At 41.6% G+C, this 18,774-nt stretch overlaps 1 protein-coding gene across 1 annotated transcript in view; it reads left to right on the top strand.

Annotated features, from left to right (window-relative positions):
* The window catches only part of GPC6 (glypican 6), a 1,130,045-nt gene that overhangs the window by 1,092,551 nt on the left and 18,720 nt on the right, over positions 1–18,774 (top strand). Inside the window, exon 7 of the mRNA XM_065417255.1 lies at positions 18,026–18,162. Coding sequence (XP_065273327.1) covers positions 18,026–18,162 — 137 coding nt within the window. The remainder of the gene's footprint in view (positions 1–18,025; positions 18,163–18,774) is intronic.

Below are 18,774 nucleotides of genomic sequence, written 5' to 3'. Positions count from 1 at the left end.
TAATGTTGTTGGCTTTGATGGACAAATGAAGTGTGATAGCCTGAGACAAGTTTGACAGACCATGTCTTTGGCTTGCATAAATTACTGTCAGAGAATTTTCAAGGAAGCTCTGAAGTAAATTTGCAGTGACTAAAATTTGAGGTATAAATTATAGCATAATCACTGCTGCTGAACAATTTGATGACTAAACCCATGAATTGAATTTATCATTTATATGAACCCCCACATTATATTATTTTCCTTTGTGTTTAACACCTAAAACTTTGAAAAGAGAGATTACAGGTGGGGGTCTCTACTGCACTGCCAAAATTCACATTTCTGTTTATACATATTCTCTCCTTCATCTCACAGGTGATTCAGAGATATAAATAATAGTTTATATTCCTGCCTTGCCTCTCATTTTAGCTAAACAGCTCACTTTTGGAAACAGCTAGCCACTCCCACAGATGTGCTGATAACATTCTATCCATTCTCCACCTCATCAGTCTTTGTTTCCAGATAAATTTATTGTAAGAAATTCCTGGAATATTCCATGTAGAAGGATGAGAGAGAAAGAGAGAGAGAAAATAGTGTGTGCAACGTTGAACTGTGGCTTTATGGCATGTTTCTGAGCACAATATTCACAAATTCAGTAGCAGGTTTTGCAAGCTAAGGCCATGATCCTGTACTATTGAAGTCAGTGGAAGCTTTGCCATTGGGTGCAATGAGTATAGGAATAAGCTCTACGTGATAATGTGCACCTGTCCAAAGTGCAGACTGACTTTGTAGGATCGGTACTTGGTCAGTGTAAAGTACAGGATAAATGCTAAATGTTATTAGGAGTTATTTTTTCACTTGTGAGTGGCATTGTCTTCTATGATGATATCATGTTTCCACTTTTCTTGGAGAGGATCTCGACTTTGTAACATGCTTTCTCCATTGGTGCAACACAGCAGTTTAGTTTATTTTGTTTTTATTGTGTCCGATGTGGCAAAATTCATGTTATTTTTATCTCAAGTCTTGCAGTATTTGGCATTTTTTCTTAAAGCCCCAGCTCCTGGAGTCAGATGATTATGTGAAAATCCCAGCTTTCATTTAAAAAAAAAAGGGTTCTAGCCCTCATGGCTGCAGAGAAAAGCTAGCAAACATGAACTCTAAAGGCTCAGAAACATGGAAGGCTAATGCAATTACCCAACTTTTAGTTATTTTAAAAATCTAGTGATTTTTAAGCCAGTCTCCTGATTTTGGGGGGGCCACTCATGACTTGCGAATACTTGAGGTTAGCAATACTGTTCTTTGAATTTGTGCTTATACCCAGTGGCATGGGAAGGTGGGCAGTTCATTTTGAAAAACTGGAAAAAAAATAACCAGTCTTAAGTTTCTTCAGCTCTGAAGATACTGGGGTAGAACCCAGAAAAGTCCCCAGAAATTTTTCCCATGGTTCACACCGTAAGTCCCTGTAGAGCCATCCCTGCTGCAGATGGGGATAATGACTGCTAGCAGTGGGGCAAGGATGGGTAGGCCCCCAGAGGGAACCCTGGTACAGGAGCTGGCCCCAGGACTCCTGCTAGGAGGAGCAGTGCTGAATTGAGTGAGTTGCGTTGCAACCTAGTGCACAGGGGTCACAGCGCCACTCAGGTTTGGTCCTGCAACATCTCCCTGAGTGGGGCTGCAACCCCCATGCACCAGGTCACAACGCCACTCACTCAGTTTTGGTCCTGCTATTCCCTCATCACAATGGAGGGCCAGCATTGGGCAGAGGGATAGCTCAGTGGTTTGAGCATTGGCCTGCTAAACCCAAGGTTGTGAGCTCAATCCTTGAGGGGGCCACTTAGGGATCTGGGGCAAAATCAGTACTTGGTACTGCTAGTGAAGGCAGGGGGCTGGACTTGCTAACCTTTCAAGGTCCCTTCCAGCTCTCAGAAACAGGATATCTCCATTCATTTTTATTTAATTTAGCAGGGCCAAACCTGAGTGGGCAGTGGGAGGGCCAGCACTGCTCCTCTTCACCTTTGCCAATGGGACGCACCATGAATAATGTGTATAAGGCTACCAGCACCACTGGTAGTAACCACCACTCCTTCTAAGCAGCATGCATGCAGGGAGCAACTTCAAATTCTCTAACTGTTTTCCACTGACAGGTGGCCAGCAGCTGTGGAGAAACATTGCTATCAGCCAACCACAGGTGGCGCTGTGGTTCATAAAGCACAGTAGTACTTGTTAGATTTTCTTTGGCAGTAGCAGATGCTCAGGGTTTGGCAGATGTACCCCTTTACTACCCTTTTCAGCATGGTTCCCTAGGCAGAACAGTGAGTCTGTGTATCAGGGGTCGGCAGCCTCTGGCACGTGGCTCACCAGGGTAAGCACCCTGGCGGGCCGGGCCAGTTTGTTTACCTGCCACGTCTGCAGATTCGGCCGATCGCGGCTCCCACTGGCCGTGGTTTGCTGCTCCAGGCCAATGACGGTGGCAGGAAGCCGCGGCCAGCACATCCCTCGGCCCGCACCGCTTCCCGCCACCCCCATTGGCCTGGAGCCGCGATAGGCCGAACCTGCAGACGCGGAAGGTAAACAAACCGGCCCGGCACGCCAGTGTGCTTACCCTGGCGAGCCGCGTCCCAGAGGTTGCCGACCCTGCTGTGTATAAAAACTTCTGAATCTCAGAGAAACGCCCATAAAGTTTGTGTACACATCCAAACCTTTTGCATCTGCAAAATTGGGCAATTACTATTAGATTAGTCAGGGCATGTGTTCTGGGCACTTCTGTTTTGATTTCCCACATGGAGCCCTGAAATGCAGAGTGCTGGAAAAATTAAAAACAAAGAAAAAAGGTTACCTTAGTTTATCTGAACCTTAAAAGCAGACCTCTACAGCAGAGAATTTGGAGGGTTTTTTTTTTTAATGTACCAGGGCAGTTAGTACAAGCTAAACTTCCCAGGCCAATCTAAAAAGGTTCTGCTAGATGAGTCTAAATGAGATGGCAGTTTATACAAAAATCTCACTTAGATCTCTTTTGGTCTGGTTGCCTACAATATCACAGTCTCTTAGCGGGATGGGGGAAGCTTGTTAGGGAAAGTACACCCATCACGGTCTTGTGGTTAAGGTAATGGGCTGGGACTGTGAAGGCGTGGATTCAGTTTCTGCCTCTCCCAGAGACTGGCTGTATGACTGTAGGTAAATCCCTCTGTGACTGAGCTACTTAATCTGTAAAATAAGAATGATCTGTCTTGTCTGTTTAGACTATACACTCCTTGGAGCAGGAACTGTCACTCTGTGTTTGTATAACACCTCGCACTATGGGACCATGAGCTCAATTGAGGCCTCTAGGTACTACCATAATACAAATAATAACAGAGATGGAATAATGGGAGGGTCTAGAGAGCTAGGGTTATGTGACTGGGTTAGGATTATTCAATATACTTATGGTGTTTACACCAGATGCAACATCTGATTTCTTCTACACAGAATTTTTCAGTGGCACTTGCCCTTCAGCTTTTCCAAATTAGGATATGAAGGGTGTTATGCAACTTGCATTCTATTTATGAATAAGGCAAAATATGAACCTCGAATCGAAATTGCTCAAAATTTCAGAGTCCTAGGCTTCCAACTCAAATCCCCATATATGAACCAGCCCCAATGGTTTTAGTTTCAGAATGAATCAAAAACTAGAAGGCACCTATTTCCTGATTCCAGTTTAGATCCCACTGCGCTCTTGCAAGAACACATGATCTCATGGGATTTCAGCCCAGACTGGCTGAAATCTCGTGAAACAGGAGATCAGCTAATCTCACAAAGTTTCTGCCATTTGTGTGATTGAAATCTAATGAGAATAGTTCTTGATATTTTGGTACTATCGAATTGATATCAATCCACATGCACACTGTTTGTTCAGGACAGCAGTAATTCAGCCAGAGATGGGCAAAGGCGGTATTGTTTAGATCTGGGTCCAAATTAAATTTTGTCTATTGTTCAGGGTTTGAGTCTGAATCAGTGGTAGGGTTTAAGATCCAGTAATCTACATTCCATCGCTTTCTCTGTCCTCCTCTTCTGTTTCTCATTAATGAAATTTAAAAAGACTTTTAACTACACTGGATATAGGGGATCAGCTCCTTTAGTCATAGTCAGGTGGCTGTATCTATCTCATTTTGAAACAGCAGTGGGCGTTACAGGGAAATTCCAAGTGGAGTGAACAAAATCATCCATGTAAATCAGAGGGATTAAGAAAAGAAAAACAAAGAGGCGGCAAAAGGGCCTGGAAGTAATCACATAAAAATCATGCCTCTTTTGCGGAAAATGTGCATTGCTGCTGCTCACTTTGGGGGCGGAGGTGGAGAGGGGCTGTAGTGAACTTTTAAGTTTTCAAGACTGAATCCAGCAAGACTTTGTTCAAGGGCTGCAGACAAGAGCCCTTAACTGTTTACCTGGAGCACTTAAGCACAGCACAAGAGGTCATTAGAGAGCATCTCCACATACTGGTACATCACTGGAGGACACCCTTCCCTTTTCTGCAGTAGGAAGGTATGCAGAAGATCACCAGTATGCGTCATGTGCTGGATATGCAATGTAAGTCTATCTCCCTCTGAGTTAGGTTGTTTCCCTGATAAGACTTTCTCCTGCTGTACATATTATATTTGGCATTCATTCTATACAGAACTGAAGCTTACAAGCCAGTGACAGCAAATCTGAATGCTTCTTGGCTTTTACTGCCTCAGAAAATGTTCTTTTTGTCTTTAATCCAAGTTTTGTGCTACTATCTTTTTTGGAATTAGATGTTTTAACAAATGATATTTGTGTCTGATGTCATGCAAGAATATGGTATCCTCTCTGCTCCTCAGGCCCATCATGAAAATGAAATGATCCATCTTTCTTGGGGATTCTGGAGCAAAAGTTTCACCAAAAGTAACACAATACGTTTCTGTGTCAGCAGGATCAGTTCATGCAATACTAAAAAGCCTCTATGTTAATTTTTAATTCCTTCCTGACTTTTTGAAAATCATTTGAAAAATGCAGAATCATTTACGTGGGGAAAAATAATCCAAAACACAAAATACAAAAGTCAATGGGACAGATCCTGCACTTATTGAAGTCAATGGTGAAGCTCTGATGGGTCTCAGTTCTGCAGGATCAGACCACTGAGAGGCAGAAACTTGGAAGCAATAAATAAAACATATGGAGATATACCTATCTCATAGAACTGGAAGGGACCTTGAAAGGTCATGGAGTCCAGTCCCCTGCCGTTGCTAGGAGGACCAAGTACTGTCCCTGACAGTTGGTTTTTTTTCCTTCCTCCCAGATCCCTAAATGGCCTCCTCAAGGATTTAACTCATAACTTGGGGGTTAAGCAAGTCAATGCTCAAACCACTAAGCTATCCCTCCTCCTGGCTAATATTAGGTAATAGCAGAGGCAAATGAAGTGTGGGTTTGTGTAATATGGCTGCCTGTTGTGATATATCTGTTAAAAGGGTCAATATGGTTTTGAGCAGAGGTGAAAGTAAGCCGGTATGCCCCGGCTGGAGCCCCAGGCCCTTTAAATTGCCGCCAGACCACCGCTGCTGGAGCCCTGGGGTAGCAGCAGCGGGACTCCGGGGGTTATTTAAAGGGCCAGGGCTCCCGCTGCCTCTACTGCCCTGGGCTCTTTAAATAGCCGCCAGAGGCCCCCCCCCCCGCCATTACTCCAGGGCTCCGGGGGCTATTTAAAGGGCCGGGGTGGTAGAAGCAGGGGAATCCTGGGCCCTTTAAATAGCCCCCATAGCCCTGGAGTAACAGCGGGGCTCTGGGGGCTATTTAAAGGTCCCAGGGCTCCCGCTGCCTCTACAGCCCCAGCCCTTTAAATAGCCCCCGGAGCCCTGCTGCCAGAGCCCTGGGGTAGCAGCGGCAGCCGGGGGCTCTGGCAGCGGTTTAAAGGGCCCGGGGCGGTAGCGGCAGCCGAGCCCTTGGCCCTTTAAACTGCTGCCGGAGCCCCCGGCTGCTGCTGCTACCCCGGCGGGGGAGGGCACTTACCGGTACAGGGCGGGCCGGGGCTCTGACCCTCCCCATCCCCGCCCCTTCCGCCCGAGGCCCCGCCCCTTCCAGGGGCCAGAGCCGGCCCCAACCCAGCCCCGTATCGGTAAGTCCCTATTTCTACTTTCACCCCTGGTTTTGAGATGCATCTACAGATACACCGTGTCACCAGATATAACTTCTTATTCTTCACAGCCCCTTCAACTAGCATTAACCCTTTGATTCTGACCCAAGACATAACTACATTTAAAATTAGGTTTACTAATCTGTTTGATTAAAATGTTAGTTGAGCTCCGACTGATTGATTGATTGATTGATCTCTTTGAAAAGGCCTTTCCTCCATAAGAATGACACAACATTGACATCCCCTTCTGCCCTTAACCCATACCAAAAATAAATAAATGATAACCAAACACCCTACCCCAAGCAGAGTTTTGACATTGAAAGGGAAGAAGTGCCAGAGACTCCATGAAGTCTGCTGGGACTCCACTGCAGATATCAATGTTGAATGGAAGACATCTCAGATACTGTGGTGGTGGACAGCAGTATAAAACTCTAAGACGAATGATTAATCAAAATTCCCAGTTATATCCTCCTGTGTTGCACTAAGACAATCCAGCTGGCTTTCTCCTCTGTCCTCTTCATTGCCATATGGGTCCCCTGAGTACAGCTTCCTCTCCAGGGCCAACCTAGCTTGGGGAAGCCATATAGTAACCGTGAGGAGCTAGTCTGCAGGCTTGGAAACATGCACTGCAGGAGGTTGGGGTAGGAAGGGACCAAGAGCACAGACTTTAAAGCCTATTGGTCTGGCTGCCTTTATGTTTCTGAACCCCTGATTATGAGGTGTCCCCATATATATAAGGTTATGGGTGTCCCCTGAGATCTATATATAATCAGGATTTCAATGTAATCATATTAAGAGGTAGTGACTAGAAGAAATGAGGCATGTCAGTATTTCTCATCTCTCAATCTACAGCACACAATTTTTAGAGTTAGTCAAACAGGCATGATCTAGAAGCCAAATGTGTGAATCTAACTTGTGCTTCCCCACAAAACACTTGTGAATAACATATCATCTCTATTAGAAGTGATTTGCACATCGTTCCCATAGTCTGAAATGGTAATTATGTGTGTAACTCTCTGTGTCTCAAAAGAAGAAATATACCCCCCAAAATCATCAAAGTGTGTCGAAAGGATGACCAATTTCATCACCAATATCAGATAAACATTTCTGGAGTAGCTGAAAGGGTATAGAAGTTGAAAAATAAGAATTACTTTATTACTGATTATTTGCATTAGATATTATTTTTCATTAGCTTTCTTCTTGGAGAGATGAAGGCTTGTTCTTGAAGTATCGGTGCTTAGCTACTAAGTCTTGTAGTAGAAAAGCCCCTGGCACTTTATCTTTAAGATTCCAGTATGCTTCCGGTGCGGTTTTTATACTTATCTGCAATAAAAAGCTGATTCCTAGGAGTGCTTTGGATTTGCTTGAATCAGATTTACAGTCCAGCTTTTTAACACTGTTCCCAGTTATTATAGGAAAAGATTGTGCAGGTCCCTTCAGTTTCCCATTTCAGGGGATTGAATTCTTTTCTTTTCTTTTCTTTTTGTAATAGCAGCTTCCATTTGGAAAAGGGAATGATGTTTCTTTAACATCATGCACAGCACAGTTTGGTCAGAGATAGATATTTAAGTACACAGGGCCAAATTCAGAGCTGGGTTCAGTGGATACAACCCCCTTGCCAGCTGCAGATTTAGCCCATGCTGTTCTGTCAGTTGTCCCCCAAAATGTCATATTTTAAATCATGCCAAATTTGCTAGAAGTCTCTTCAGTCTTTAGATTTCTTCCCAATCTCCTGCATAAGGGTCTTTAATTTACATTTTAAACTATCCCAGAATACAGGAACCACATTCAGTAATACTGATAGTGGTTAAAAATAACAGTAATTGTTGTTGTTATTGTTATTTATTATTACTACAATGACTATATTGGGAGTTGAGGAAATCGCCCTGCGACACTATTTAACAAGTCTGCCAGTGGAAATAATTTTAGAAATGGGTGTCACATTTCAGGGCAACGGCACTTGCATTCCCCCTCAGTGGTCCAGCAAGGGCACACATGCTCAGGCTTCCAGCTCCCCAACCACTGCCTTTCTTGAGTAAAGCCCTGAGTCTCTCTCCCTTCTGACAGGGGAATTTTCAGGCTGCACAGTTCCCTGCCTTCACTGTGTTATTTCCAGAAGAGGCAGGCTGCCCAAGCACACGGGTTTCCTTTCCCTTCAGAGACAGTTAACACTGTGACTGCCCACAGTTATAGGTACCGCACAGCTTTTTCTGTACAAGCCTATTTTATTTTTAAGGTAAAAACACTACAGAGAAAACATTAAAAACAATCAAAGAACCTACACACTCATCTGAGATCACCTCCTCACTCTGATAAGTGTTCTAGTTGGTGATTAGGGATGAGGATTAGCACCCACCTTGGACATCAAGTCCTGTCCATTTGCTCGATCCAAAAGCAGGCCCTGAGCCAGTTTAAAAACTAGGCTATTTATCCAAAAATCCTCTCTTTGTCTGAAGATCCCTGACGATTCCAATCTGAACTAGTGTATGTGCATCTTTCCGGGGGGTGGTTTTTTCCTCTGGAGATGTTACAACCTGAGTAAATTTGCCTAATCACTCCTTGCTGTTCTCCTCCTATTTACCCTTCCCATGGAGATATATACAATCTCTCAATAACACATAGACAATTGCATTTTTAATACATTGAACTCCAAAGATATTAAACCTAATTCAATAAGGCTTAACTTAATTCAGTAGAGTTCACTTTTATTCATAAGGTTTGACCAGGATATTGTCAGTCTGTCACAATGGGCTCTTAGATGAGTCAGAAAATTAGTAATTGAATATAAAGCTTTTTCCCTTCTGCATCCCAGGTTCAAATCCCCTATGAGTCACTGATGACTGGAAAGTCATTACTAGCTGGTGGTTTATGTGGAATGAGTTGGTGATCTTAATCCATTTTTCAGTGAACAAGTGTCCCTATAACAAAAAAAGACATTTGGCTCCATTTGGTAACCTGGTTTGTGGCACTCCCCGCAGAGGGGCCCTGGACTTAGATGAGCTAGAAGGATTGTCCTACCATCTCTTCATTATAGGTAGTGCTTGCAGGTTGGTGTTGAGACACAACAGCAGGGCATTTGTGGGCCAGCTTGCACTGCCACTACCAGTGCTGGATCTGCTCTGTAACGAGACAGATGGCTTTAGTCTCCAGGGTTGACAGGCCAACATCTTGCACAAGCACTGAAACATGCACATAAAATTGGGCACAAGTATTTGTTAGCCCACAGATGGCTGTCCTGCTCAGCATAAAAAGTGAAAGTTTAACCATACCTGTCTGGAAATCATTTTATTTAAAACTATATAATGAGCTCCATCTCTTTCTTTAAAACCCCAGTTTCAGAATGGAAAAAAACCCTCTCTTTCTAACAGAAATAAGCCCAAGTCAGTTATCTGGATCTGAAGACCCTGAGACTTTTGGGGGTTCAATCTCCTGTCCACATTTAACACTTCTGGCCCATCTCTGCTTTGGGGATTCTGCACCCTTACCCATGCTGAGTAGTAACATTGAAATCAGGGGAAGTTAGGAACCTAAATACCTTCACCTTTGAGGATCTATGAAATCAACAGAATTAGTAGTCAAGTATTGTTCTACTTACTATGATTAAAGGAGCAGAATCTGTCCCTAAGTTTTACTCGTCAGGAGACATGAGTTTTTCTCCCAGATCAAATTCCCTTCATTTCATTTCATTTTAAATACTAAGGGGAGAGCATACTTGCTTTAGAATGTCTCCTAGCTCATTAGTTTTGTTTTATAAATTACCAAAGTGTCTATTTGTGCTTTAAAACTGATTTACCATTTCTCCTTGATTAGAAGAGCTGTCATCGCCTTTTCTCTGCAGAAACATGAATCATGATACGGGAGTTATTGGAAGAATTTTAGATGGCTTTATGCTACAAAGTCAATCATTTAAAAACCCAAGTATTTGTTGTACAGGCATCCTGGTGAAATTCTTAGAACACATGCATGCTGAGAAAGTATCAATACCCATAAAATTTCACAGCCCCTTTTTTAGAACCCTGGCCTTAACATTTTGTAGGGAAATAAAGCTTTGGTTAACCTTGGCACTGGCAGACCTCATTAAAATAACAGCCTGTCAGTTTCAAGTTTAAAATAACAGGGTTGTCAGTTTTATATGCAGTGGAACAATCTAAGATTTTACTCTCGGTGAAATAATTTGTATGTAGCATATGGTTGTAAGAAAGGGGAAAAGGCTGACCAATAGTGCCATCTCGAGGCTTATGCGACTCCAAGGCTTCTGAGCACAAAAGGTGGCCACATACACACATGAACGCATACAGCTGTAACAACAGGCAATCTGCCAGCCTGTGATTTATAATCCCTCCAGAATCAACTTGATATACAGTTACATTTTTAAAAGGCTGAAAATAATTCACAACTAAGTGTGTGGTTCAGCAACCTCTTGGCTTTTAAATGTATTTTATTAGGAAATACTAATATATATTATAATGTATGGAAATAACCTGGATAGAACAAATTCTCAACTCACTCTGTTTTTAAAGCTAGATCAGGGCCCTTCCCTACCTCAAAAACTACCCACTGTTTGTTTATTATTTTTGCAGTCTATAGTTCTTAAGGAGGTGATCTTTTATTAATTCTTACCATTATCATTATACTGTATAAGTTAAAAATTAGGCACAATGAGCACCTATAGTGATAATACCAAAATACAGAAGCTGACCTCCAATTCATTCAATTATGGGTCCATTTACAAACCTCTGTTTAACTGGTCCAGCCTCTCAGGAACCTAATTTCTATTAAAATTAAACAACCTGCACCCATTATCATGGTCACTTTCAGCCGGCATCATTGGGAAATTCAAATTGTGGAAGTTGCCATTTAATTACTAAGGAAGGTGATGATTTTGTGGGGGAGGAGTGAAGGGGGTCGGGGAGAAGGCAGCCTAAGGAAGGCTCAGTAATGTTTGAAAAACAACAAAAATAAAAGACTATAATTAAAGTTGTCTCATTCAGTCATAGTTGTTGACAGAAGCACTACCATGGGCTGTGCACCCTAACAGTCATATGGATCATAAGATCAATAGTTTATTTCAGCCAAGCTGGTAGGAATGAAGTTGAATGAAATCAAAGGAAAGCAGTGCACATATCATTTTTATTCAGTATGTTTATATGGCTAGTGAACAATTGTCACTAAAAATACTCACCAGCAATATAATTTTAAGCTTTTGACATACTATTCTTATACTTAATATCACACCATAATGATAGACATAAACATAATAAATAGTCAGATACGCTGTACATGCCATACGCATACTGAATATGTTGCTATAAACAAAATTGCTGGCCATTAGTTTTAGAATGCTTTCAAATAAATCCCTAGTGACCATAAATCCAAATCAGTGCATGAAATTCATGGACAGTGTTCGGCTTACATGACATAGTAGAAATCAAATCACACAAATCACAATGATCTGCGCATTCCCTCTCCCTTACCATTTAACCAACATAGGATGTGCACTTCACTACGCAACACATGACTTAAATAGTCGGGCTTTATGTACATAAATCTAGTCTTGAGATACCCATTGTTATATTATCTCTGCATCACTCTAAGCATGTTGTGTGTGTATGAGAGAGAGAGCGAGTCTGAGTATGTTGCTCTGACTAGTACTAAGGAGAAGGTTGTGTGATCTTTCACCTAGAAATAATAAGAACCAAACTCCAAAGTGACATAAATTGGTGGTGTACGTTACATGTTACATGCAAGAGCCACAAGTATGGTAACTTGCACCAGATTGGCATTTGGTGGCAACACCACTTGCTTTCTCTTACACCTTCCTCTTAATTGGTTTTGGTGCTATATCTCCCCTTTTACCTCCTCAGCATGTAAGTTACATTTGTTCTGCACACCCAGTGACAACCAAGGGTCAGCTCCGCACCTGGTGTCAATTGGCATGGTCCCAAATGGGTGCAAATTACACTACCATACTTTACAGAGCATACCCACTTAAAACATTTTCTGACCATTTACACCACTGTTTGGTTAAGTGCAGAATTTTGCCCAGAAAGCTCTGAGAGAGTTACTCCTGCTGACACTACACCTCTTGGTGACTAGTGGGAGGTTTGCGCACAGAACTGAGAGGGATAAAAGCCAACCCTGGATTTTGGCTGTAGACCAGTGATGCTCAGACCTCAGTTGTTCAGGAGCCAAATTAGTGATCAACATTACCCAAAGGAGCCACAGTAGTGTGAATTCATTGTTTCATTTACTACAGTACTATCTATATCAGGGATCGGCAACCTTTGGCACGCGGCTTGCCAGGGTAAGCACCCTGGCGGGCCGGGCCGGTTTGTTTACCTGCCGCGTCCGCAGGTTCGGCCGATCGCGGCTCCCAATGGCTGCGGTTCACAGTCCAAGGCCAATGGGGGCTGTGGGAAGTTGCGCGGGCCGAGGGATGTGCTGGCTGCCACTTCCCGCCACCTCCATTGGCCTGGAGCAGCGAACCATGGCCAGTGGGAGCTGCGATCGGCCAAACCTGTGGATGCAGCAGGTAAACAAACCGGCCCGGCCCACCAGGTTGCTTACCCTGGCAAGCCGCGTGCCATAGGTTGCCGATCCCTGATCTATATAGTCATATTTAAACAGTATGACAAAGGAAATATTTAGCTTATATATATATATATATATAATTCTCACAGCAAATAAATTAATAATTTAGTGCAAGTTGATAACTAAATTGGTTAATAACATAGTAAAAACATCCTGATTGGTTAATAACTTTGATTGGTTAATAATTAAATCACACCGTGTTTTAATATCATGTACTGCAATGAGCCGCAGAAGACACATTAAAGAGCCACTGGTGACTCATGAGCCGCAGTCTGAGTATCACTGCTTTAGACTCTCTGGGCCTCACTTGGGAGAACATTTCCACAGAAAGGCAAACTTAGCTTCCCACTTAAATTTAAAATACAAAAACATCCGAAATTTGCAGAATAACCATAAAAAGGTGGCGCAAAAAATGTCAGAGGGGAAGAGTAATAGGAAACATTTCTTCTTAAAACAATGCCTGAGTCTTGCTCATGTTACTACCTGTATGATGGTCAACAGACTGTTACCCAAAGCAGATGACTGTGTGGTTAATTCCTAACTGTGACTACACAATTCAAAAATATTCGGGTAAATTTCTCCTGGGTCTTCCATATTAATGAAATGCCATCATTTTGTTATCAGGCCTTTATTATTCTTGTGTTACATTTCTTAATTAACCCAAATTATCTGTTCTGAATAGTAGGAGTTAGCAGGTGTTTTTCTGTGATGGAGCTAATCATTCTGGGATTGTGTTCCCTATAGATTTAAGGGCCTGATACTTGACTGCTTTGTAATCTTGCGTACAAGGTAAGTTGAAAAATCAGAATGGTAGTGTCTTACCCTCAGTTTATGCTTTGAACTTCAAAGGGACTAACATACTTAAAGTTAAGCAGATGCTTTGCTGAACAGGGATGGAATAAAACACATGTCCAAGTGTTTTGCTGAGATAGTACCCTAAGTGACTTGCCCAAGGTCACATAGGAAGTCTGTGGCAGAGCTAGGAAATGACCCCAGATCTCCTGAGTCCCAAGCCAATACCTTTAACCACAAGTCCATCCTTCCTCTCAGTACTTAAGACCCCCTTGAAGGACTGCTAAATTCATGCTCAAACATTTAACATCTCTCACTCACACAGTAACTCTTTCTGTTAACAATTACAGAGGCGGGCCAGGCTAACCTTGTACAATTTTCAAACCCATCACCAAATATACATGCACTAATGAACCAGAAATCTAATTTTTTTGTGGGTGGCAATTTGTAAGTCCCTTTTCTTATGATGGACAGCTGCTGCAACTCAGATCAACACTTTCAAAATAATGTTTGGATGAATTATTCAAAATAGATCGTGAAGTCTGACAAGCAAGAATCAGATGAATCCCATTCAAAGAGATTTTGAATGCTAATCCCTGCTAGAAGGAGCGGAAGGGAACTATATAAAATATCAAAATTACATAGGCCTTTTGTTTAAATGTTTTCATAAAAGTCTAACGGAGCTTGAAAGATAATCCTTAATTCAGATGAAAAGCTCACAGAATAATAAATACCAAGGAATCATTTACAAGGCCACAGCTCACTGAATGGGCTATAGTAGTCTGACTTCATGAACCACAAGTGAGAAATATTAGCTGAATCCTTAATGGCTTTTATCTCATCTTAGGGGTACTGTACATCTGATATGTGTTTTTTTAGAATACTGTTGATATTCAAAAGATGTATTGTGGCGAACACATAACTGTGGCGACTAATAGGAGACTTTCTGTTGATGTGGTTGGGATGACCTCACAACTAAAGTCACCTGAAACCCACAGGAAAATGTTATGAATTCCATAGAATTATGTCTCCCTAATTCTGTGCAGTATTTTACGGCTACTTGACTTATATTTAAAATATATCTCTGATCCACTCAGCTTTCACACCATGTGACTGAACATAGATTCGTAGACTTTAAGGCCAGAAAGGACCATCATGATCATCTAGTCTGACCCTGCTGTACTTTACAGGCCACAGAATTTCACCCACCCACTCCTCTAATAAACATGACCATCATCCTCCACTCCATCTCTTAAAGGGAACCTCAAGTAGCTTGTATCACCATTTCCTCCTCCACTAATGGCTAACAGAAATGGCACTGTACTTCCAGAAAATCCAAAGTCAAAGTTAGCTTCATGGGGGAAGAACAGCAGGTCAGCTGAGCCTGTCAAGTCCAGCTATAGCTACCATGCTTCAAAAGGATGAGCAGACGTCCCAGTAAAGCGGTGTGAAAGAATAAAAGACTTGATGAGTTGTGTCAATGCCCTTATTCAACACTGTGTAATGTCAGAGTAAAGTGGGCTAGAGAAGGACATAGCTAGCAAGTGAAAATATTCATTACCACACTCCCCACTCTAATACAATTTAAATGTTTATTTTTAGAGTGTAGCTTTCCATAATCTGAGTTTTAAGAAATTGTATCTGCAGTGGGGGCCATTAGAAACAAAACATTTGTCATTCCACAGTGATTACAGCACTACAGTATCACCTCTTCTCAAACTACATTACTGGAGAGCACAGGTACCTGGTGTGGTAAGCATTCTCCCATGCAGCTGGTGTGGTCTAGTGGCTTGTACTCTAAATTAGCGTCTAGGAGTCCTGGGTTCTATTCTTGGTTCGGCTACTGATATTACTTTGGTCAAGTCACCATGCCTCAGTTTCCCTGTCTGTAAAATGGGGGTAATGATATGGACTTCCTTTGTAAAGTGCTTTGAGAGCTATAGAAGAAAAGTACTATATAAGAACTAGTATTGTGCTTTGGCCAAATTTGTACATGCAAATTTCTCTCTGTCATTTCCCCCAGCTACAAAATGAAGATAATACTTCAGAGGAAAGCTTTGAGGATTAATTAGTTAATGTTTGCAAAGTGCTATATGCAGGCTCTTGTTACTTTGTCTTGTCTGTTTTCGTAGTGTAGAAAAATCTCTCTGATTATAAAGTTTAATAATCCATCATTCCTCTGTGGTGTAAAGCAGTGCACACACAGAGAGTACATGTACAACAACAGCATAACGTTTGCAAAAATGACAATGGATCTGGACCCCCTCATGTTCATTTTTACAGGGATATTCTGAAAACCTTATCCAGGGTTTGAGCCATGGGACTTCCACTAAAATCCCTTACAATACTGTGAGAATTTACTAAGAATTGTATGGAAGCGCAGGATTAGCACAGCAGAAGGGAAGCCTTTCATAAGGGGGTGAATGAAAGAAAAGCCCCTTCGAAAGGATATTTACTCTTTTGTGACTCAAAATAAAAGTGTACAGTCCTAAATTGCCAGTCATGTTCTTTTTCATTTGGCTATCAAAATCTAAGTTTTAGGGGTCAGAACCCATTCCTCATATAAGTCACTACTCCTGAGAATCCATGCTCACCACTGATGTCAGTGGGAATACTTCTGTAAATAACTGCTCACCAGGCATCACCGTGAGCCTAAATAAATAGTTAGTCACAGCCATTAGATTAGAAATGTCCTCCTGTTGCTTTTAAACTCCTGGAGTTTATTGGAATAGTTATTGCTTTCTGCAGCCTATTTTTCCCCCATTTCAAGCCAGACAGTGTTGTATAGAATTTATCCAAGCTACTGCACTGTGGAATTTAGTATGGGAGCACCTGAGGGTTAACAGAGCTGCTTGCCTTGATTAGCTGAGTCACTGGTAAACCTCAGTTTTGTCCCTCAGTCCCAGGCAAACAGGAGTGGGAGGAATTCCTGTCCACTCACTTCTCGGGCACTCTGCTCCGAGGGACCCGAAAGATCCAGCAAGGACCAGGAGAAATCAATATAATATTCTGTAATGTACTGTGTTGAATTATCTCAACACCATTTACAAAGTCACTGAGGGTTTGCCTAGTGTCGATAATCTGGTGTGTAATTTTTTGGCTTGAAAGGGCTCCCCTGTTCAGAGCTAAAAGGCTTGCACATGCTGCTGCAGTGTGTGATACTAAAACTAAACAACTAGGGTTGGAGGAGATTTATATAGATCTCTATCATTGCAGGAATCAACAAGTCATGCAACAAAATACTTTTTTACTTATTTAGAATCTTGGTTATTCAGTAACCGTTGAAAATGTAAACAGTACTTCAGATGCAATATTCTCAGATGTTTCTATCACCTGCAGTATAATGTGACATTTCACAGAGTTTCAGCATTACACAGCAGTGTGGGGCATTTGTTCAGAGAGCTGCACTCTCTTCAGAACAAAAGATAAAAGAGATAAATAGCCAAGTACAATCTTGTACCTTAACCACTGAAAAGCCTATCTTAAAACTGAATGGAAGAACAGAGAGCTTTTATTTCTTGGTTTTTAAAGAATAAAACTCAGTGATTTCCTTTGACAGCTATTCAACAAGTTCCCCATAATCCTATTCCATTTAATATGAAATGCATCTGTTTCCATAAGAACAACCATTGCAGGCCCAATGATACCATTAATCTTTTGTAGCCTACCCTTTGTTGTGCCTTTTAGCTACGTTTATAGATTTTCTGCCCTTGTAAACCAAATGCAAAACAAAAACTGATAACATTTTAGTCTGAACATTCATCAAATACATGCTGAAAGCAAGTTTGCACTGGTTTGCTGGCTTATACCAACCGGTGCAATCTCTTGCACAGAAGGGAGCTTGCAACTTCAGGGACCTGTTCTAAATCTGTCCTATCATTTCTTGAAGTTGAGGTCTACATATAAATATCTATCTGGCTCTAGTTATATAGATGGATATGTGTGTGTGTGTGTGTGTGTGTGTGTGTGTGTGTGTGTGTGTGTGTGTAATCTTTTCAGCATCACAGACTCCAAATCTACTGCATTTTACTCACAGCTTTTGGGTACTTTGCATCTGTTCACTACCAGTTCAACAGTTATTAGACGCTAGACATGTAGAATTAAATATAATTATTTAGACAATTTACAAAACCAAGTAGATCAGTGGGTGAGACATTTTATCTGATGAAACACTGTTTTATTGAATTGGCATTTATTAGACTATCATGCAGATTGATGCTTGGGAGGATGGAAATTTAGAACCCTTCAGTCAAAAAGGAGAATAGGGAAAAACAAAATGTTCTCTCTGTTGCTATCCCTTTTCTCTCTGTTTAAAAACGTCTAGCTTGAGGAAGAGTGAGTTAAAGGTGTCTTGGATTATTTGTGCTTACTCAACCCAAATGCAATGTGCCTTGCTCGGAAATACAGGAATTTGACTTTTAGTACCATTGATCTTCTTAACCTCCACCATCAAGTAGTATGGAATTAAACACTCTTTTCTTAAAAATGACAGTGAGTATGGATGTCCTCTTTAACCAAGTGTGCCTCTTGTCTCTTGATCAGGTAACAGACATTAAAGAAAAACTGAAGCTTTCAAAAAAGTTCTGGTCAACTTTACCATATACTATCTGCAAGGATGAAAGAGTGACAGCTGGCATGTCAAATGAAGAGGACTGCTGGAATGGCCATACCAAAGCTAGGTGAGGAAGACTCCTCCCCAGATAGTAGCATACTAATTCCACATCTGGCCTTGGAATGGTTAGCTTGTTATGTGTTCTAAGGCTTGTTTACAAAACCACTTAAAGCGCTGAAATCGAAATAGGGCAGAACAAGTAATTGCCAAGGAAAGCTAGTAGCTGGGAGCACTTACCATCAAGGTGCCATTAAATCTAGAGTGTGAGTCATTTTGAATGTTCACATTGTGTCAGGATTTGAACATGGAGACTATTCGTTGGTTAGATTCTAGGTGTATTATTTATTCTGAGATCGCAAAGAGCCCTTTAGCACTTGTTAGTGTCACTGTGTAGTGACCGACAAACAGTGAAGCAATTTACACATGGGATCTTCACTTAGGATGTAGCAGATATTGGAATTTCAGCTCTATTTTACTATTTATTGGCAATCCTTTTGGTTATTGGTTGAGTAAAACTGAAAAATAGCCGGGATGTAATAAATGTAACCTTCCTAGTTGCCTCATGTGGAAGGCCTGACCTTACACCACATCATTGCAAAAACTGCTTTGGCATCTGCTCTCATATTTCAGCAATTTTTCTGTAATTTTCAACTTTGAAGTCAGGTTGGATCACTATTTT

The sequence above is a fragment of the Emys orbicularis genome, chromosome 1 (assembly GCF_028017835.1).
Source record: "Emys orbicularis isolate rEmyOrb1 chromosome 1, rEmyOrb1.hap1, whole genome shotgun sequence".
Taxonomy (NCBI): Eukaryota; Metazoa; Chordata; order Testudines; family Emydidae; genus Emys; species Emys orbicularis.
This window is presented reverse-complemented; position numbering and strand designations above follow the sequence as displayed.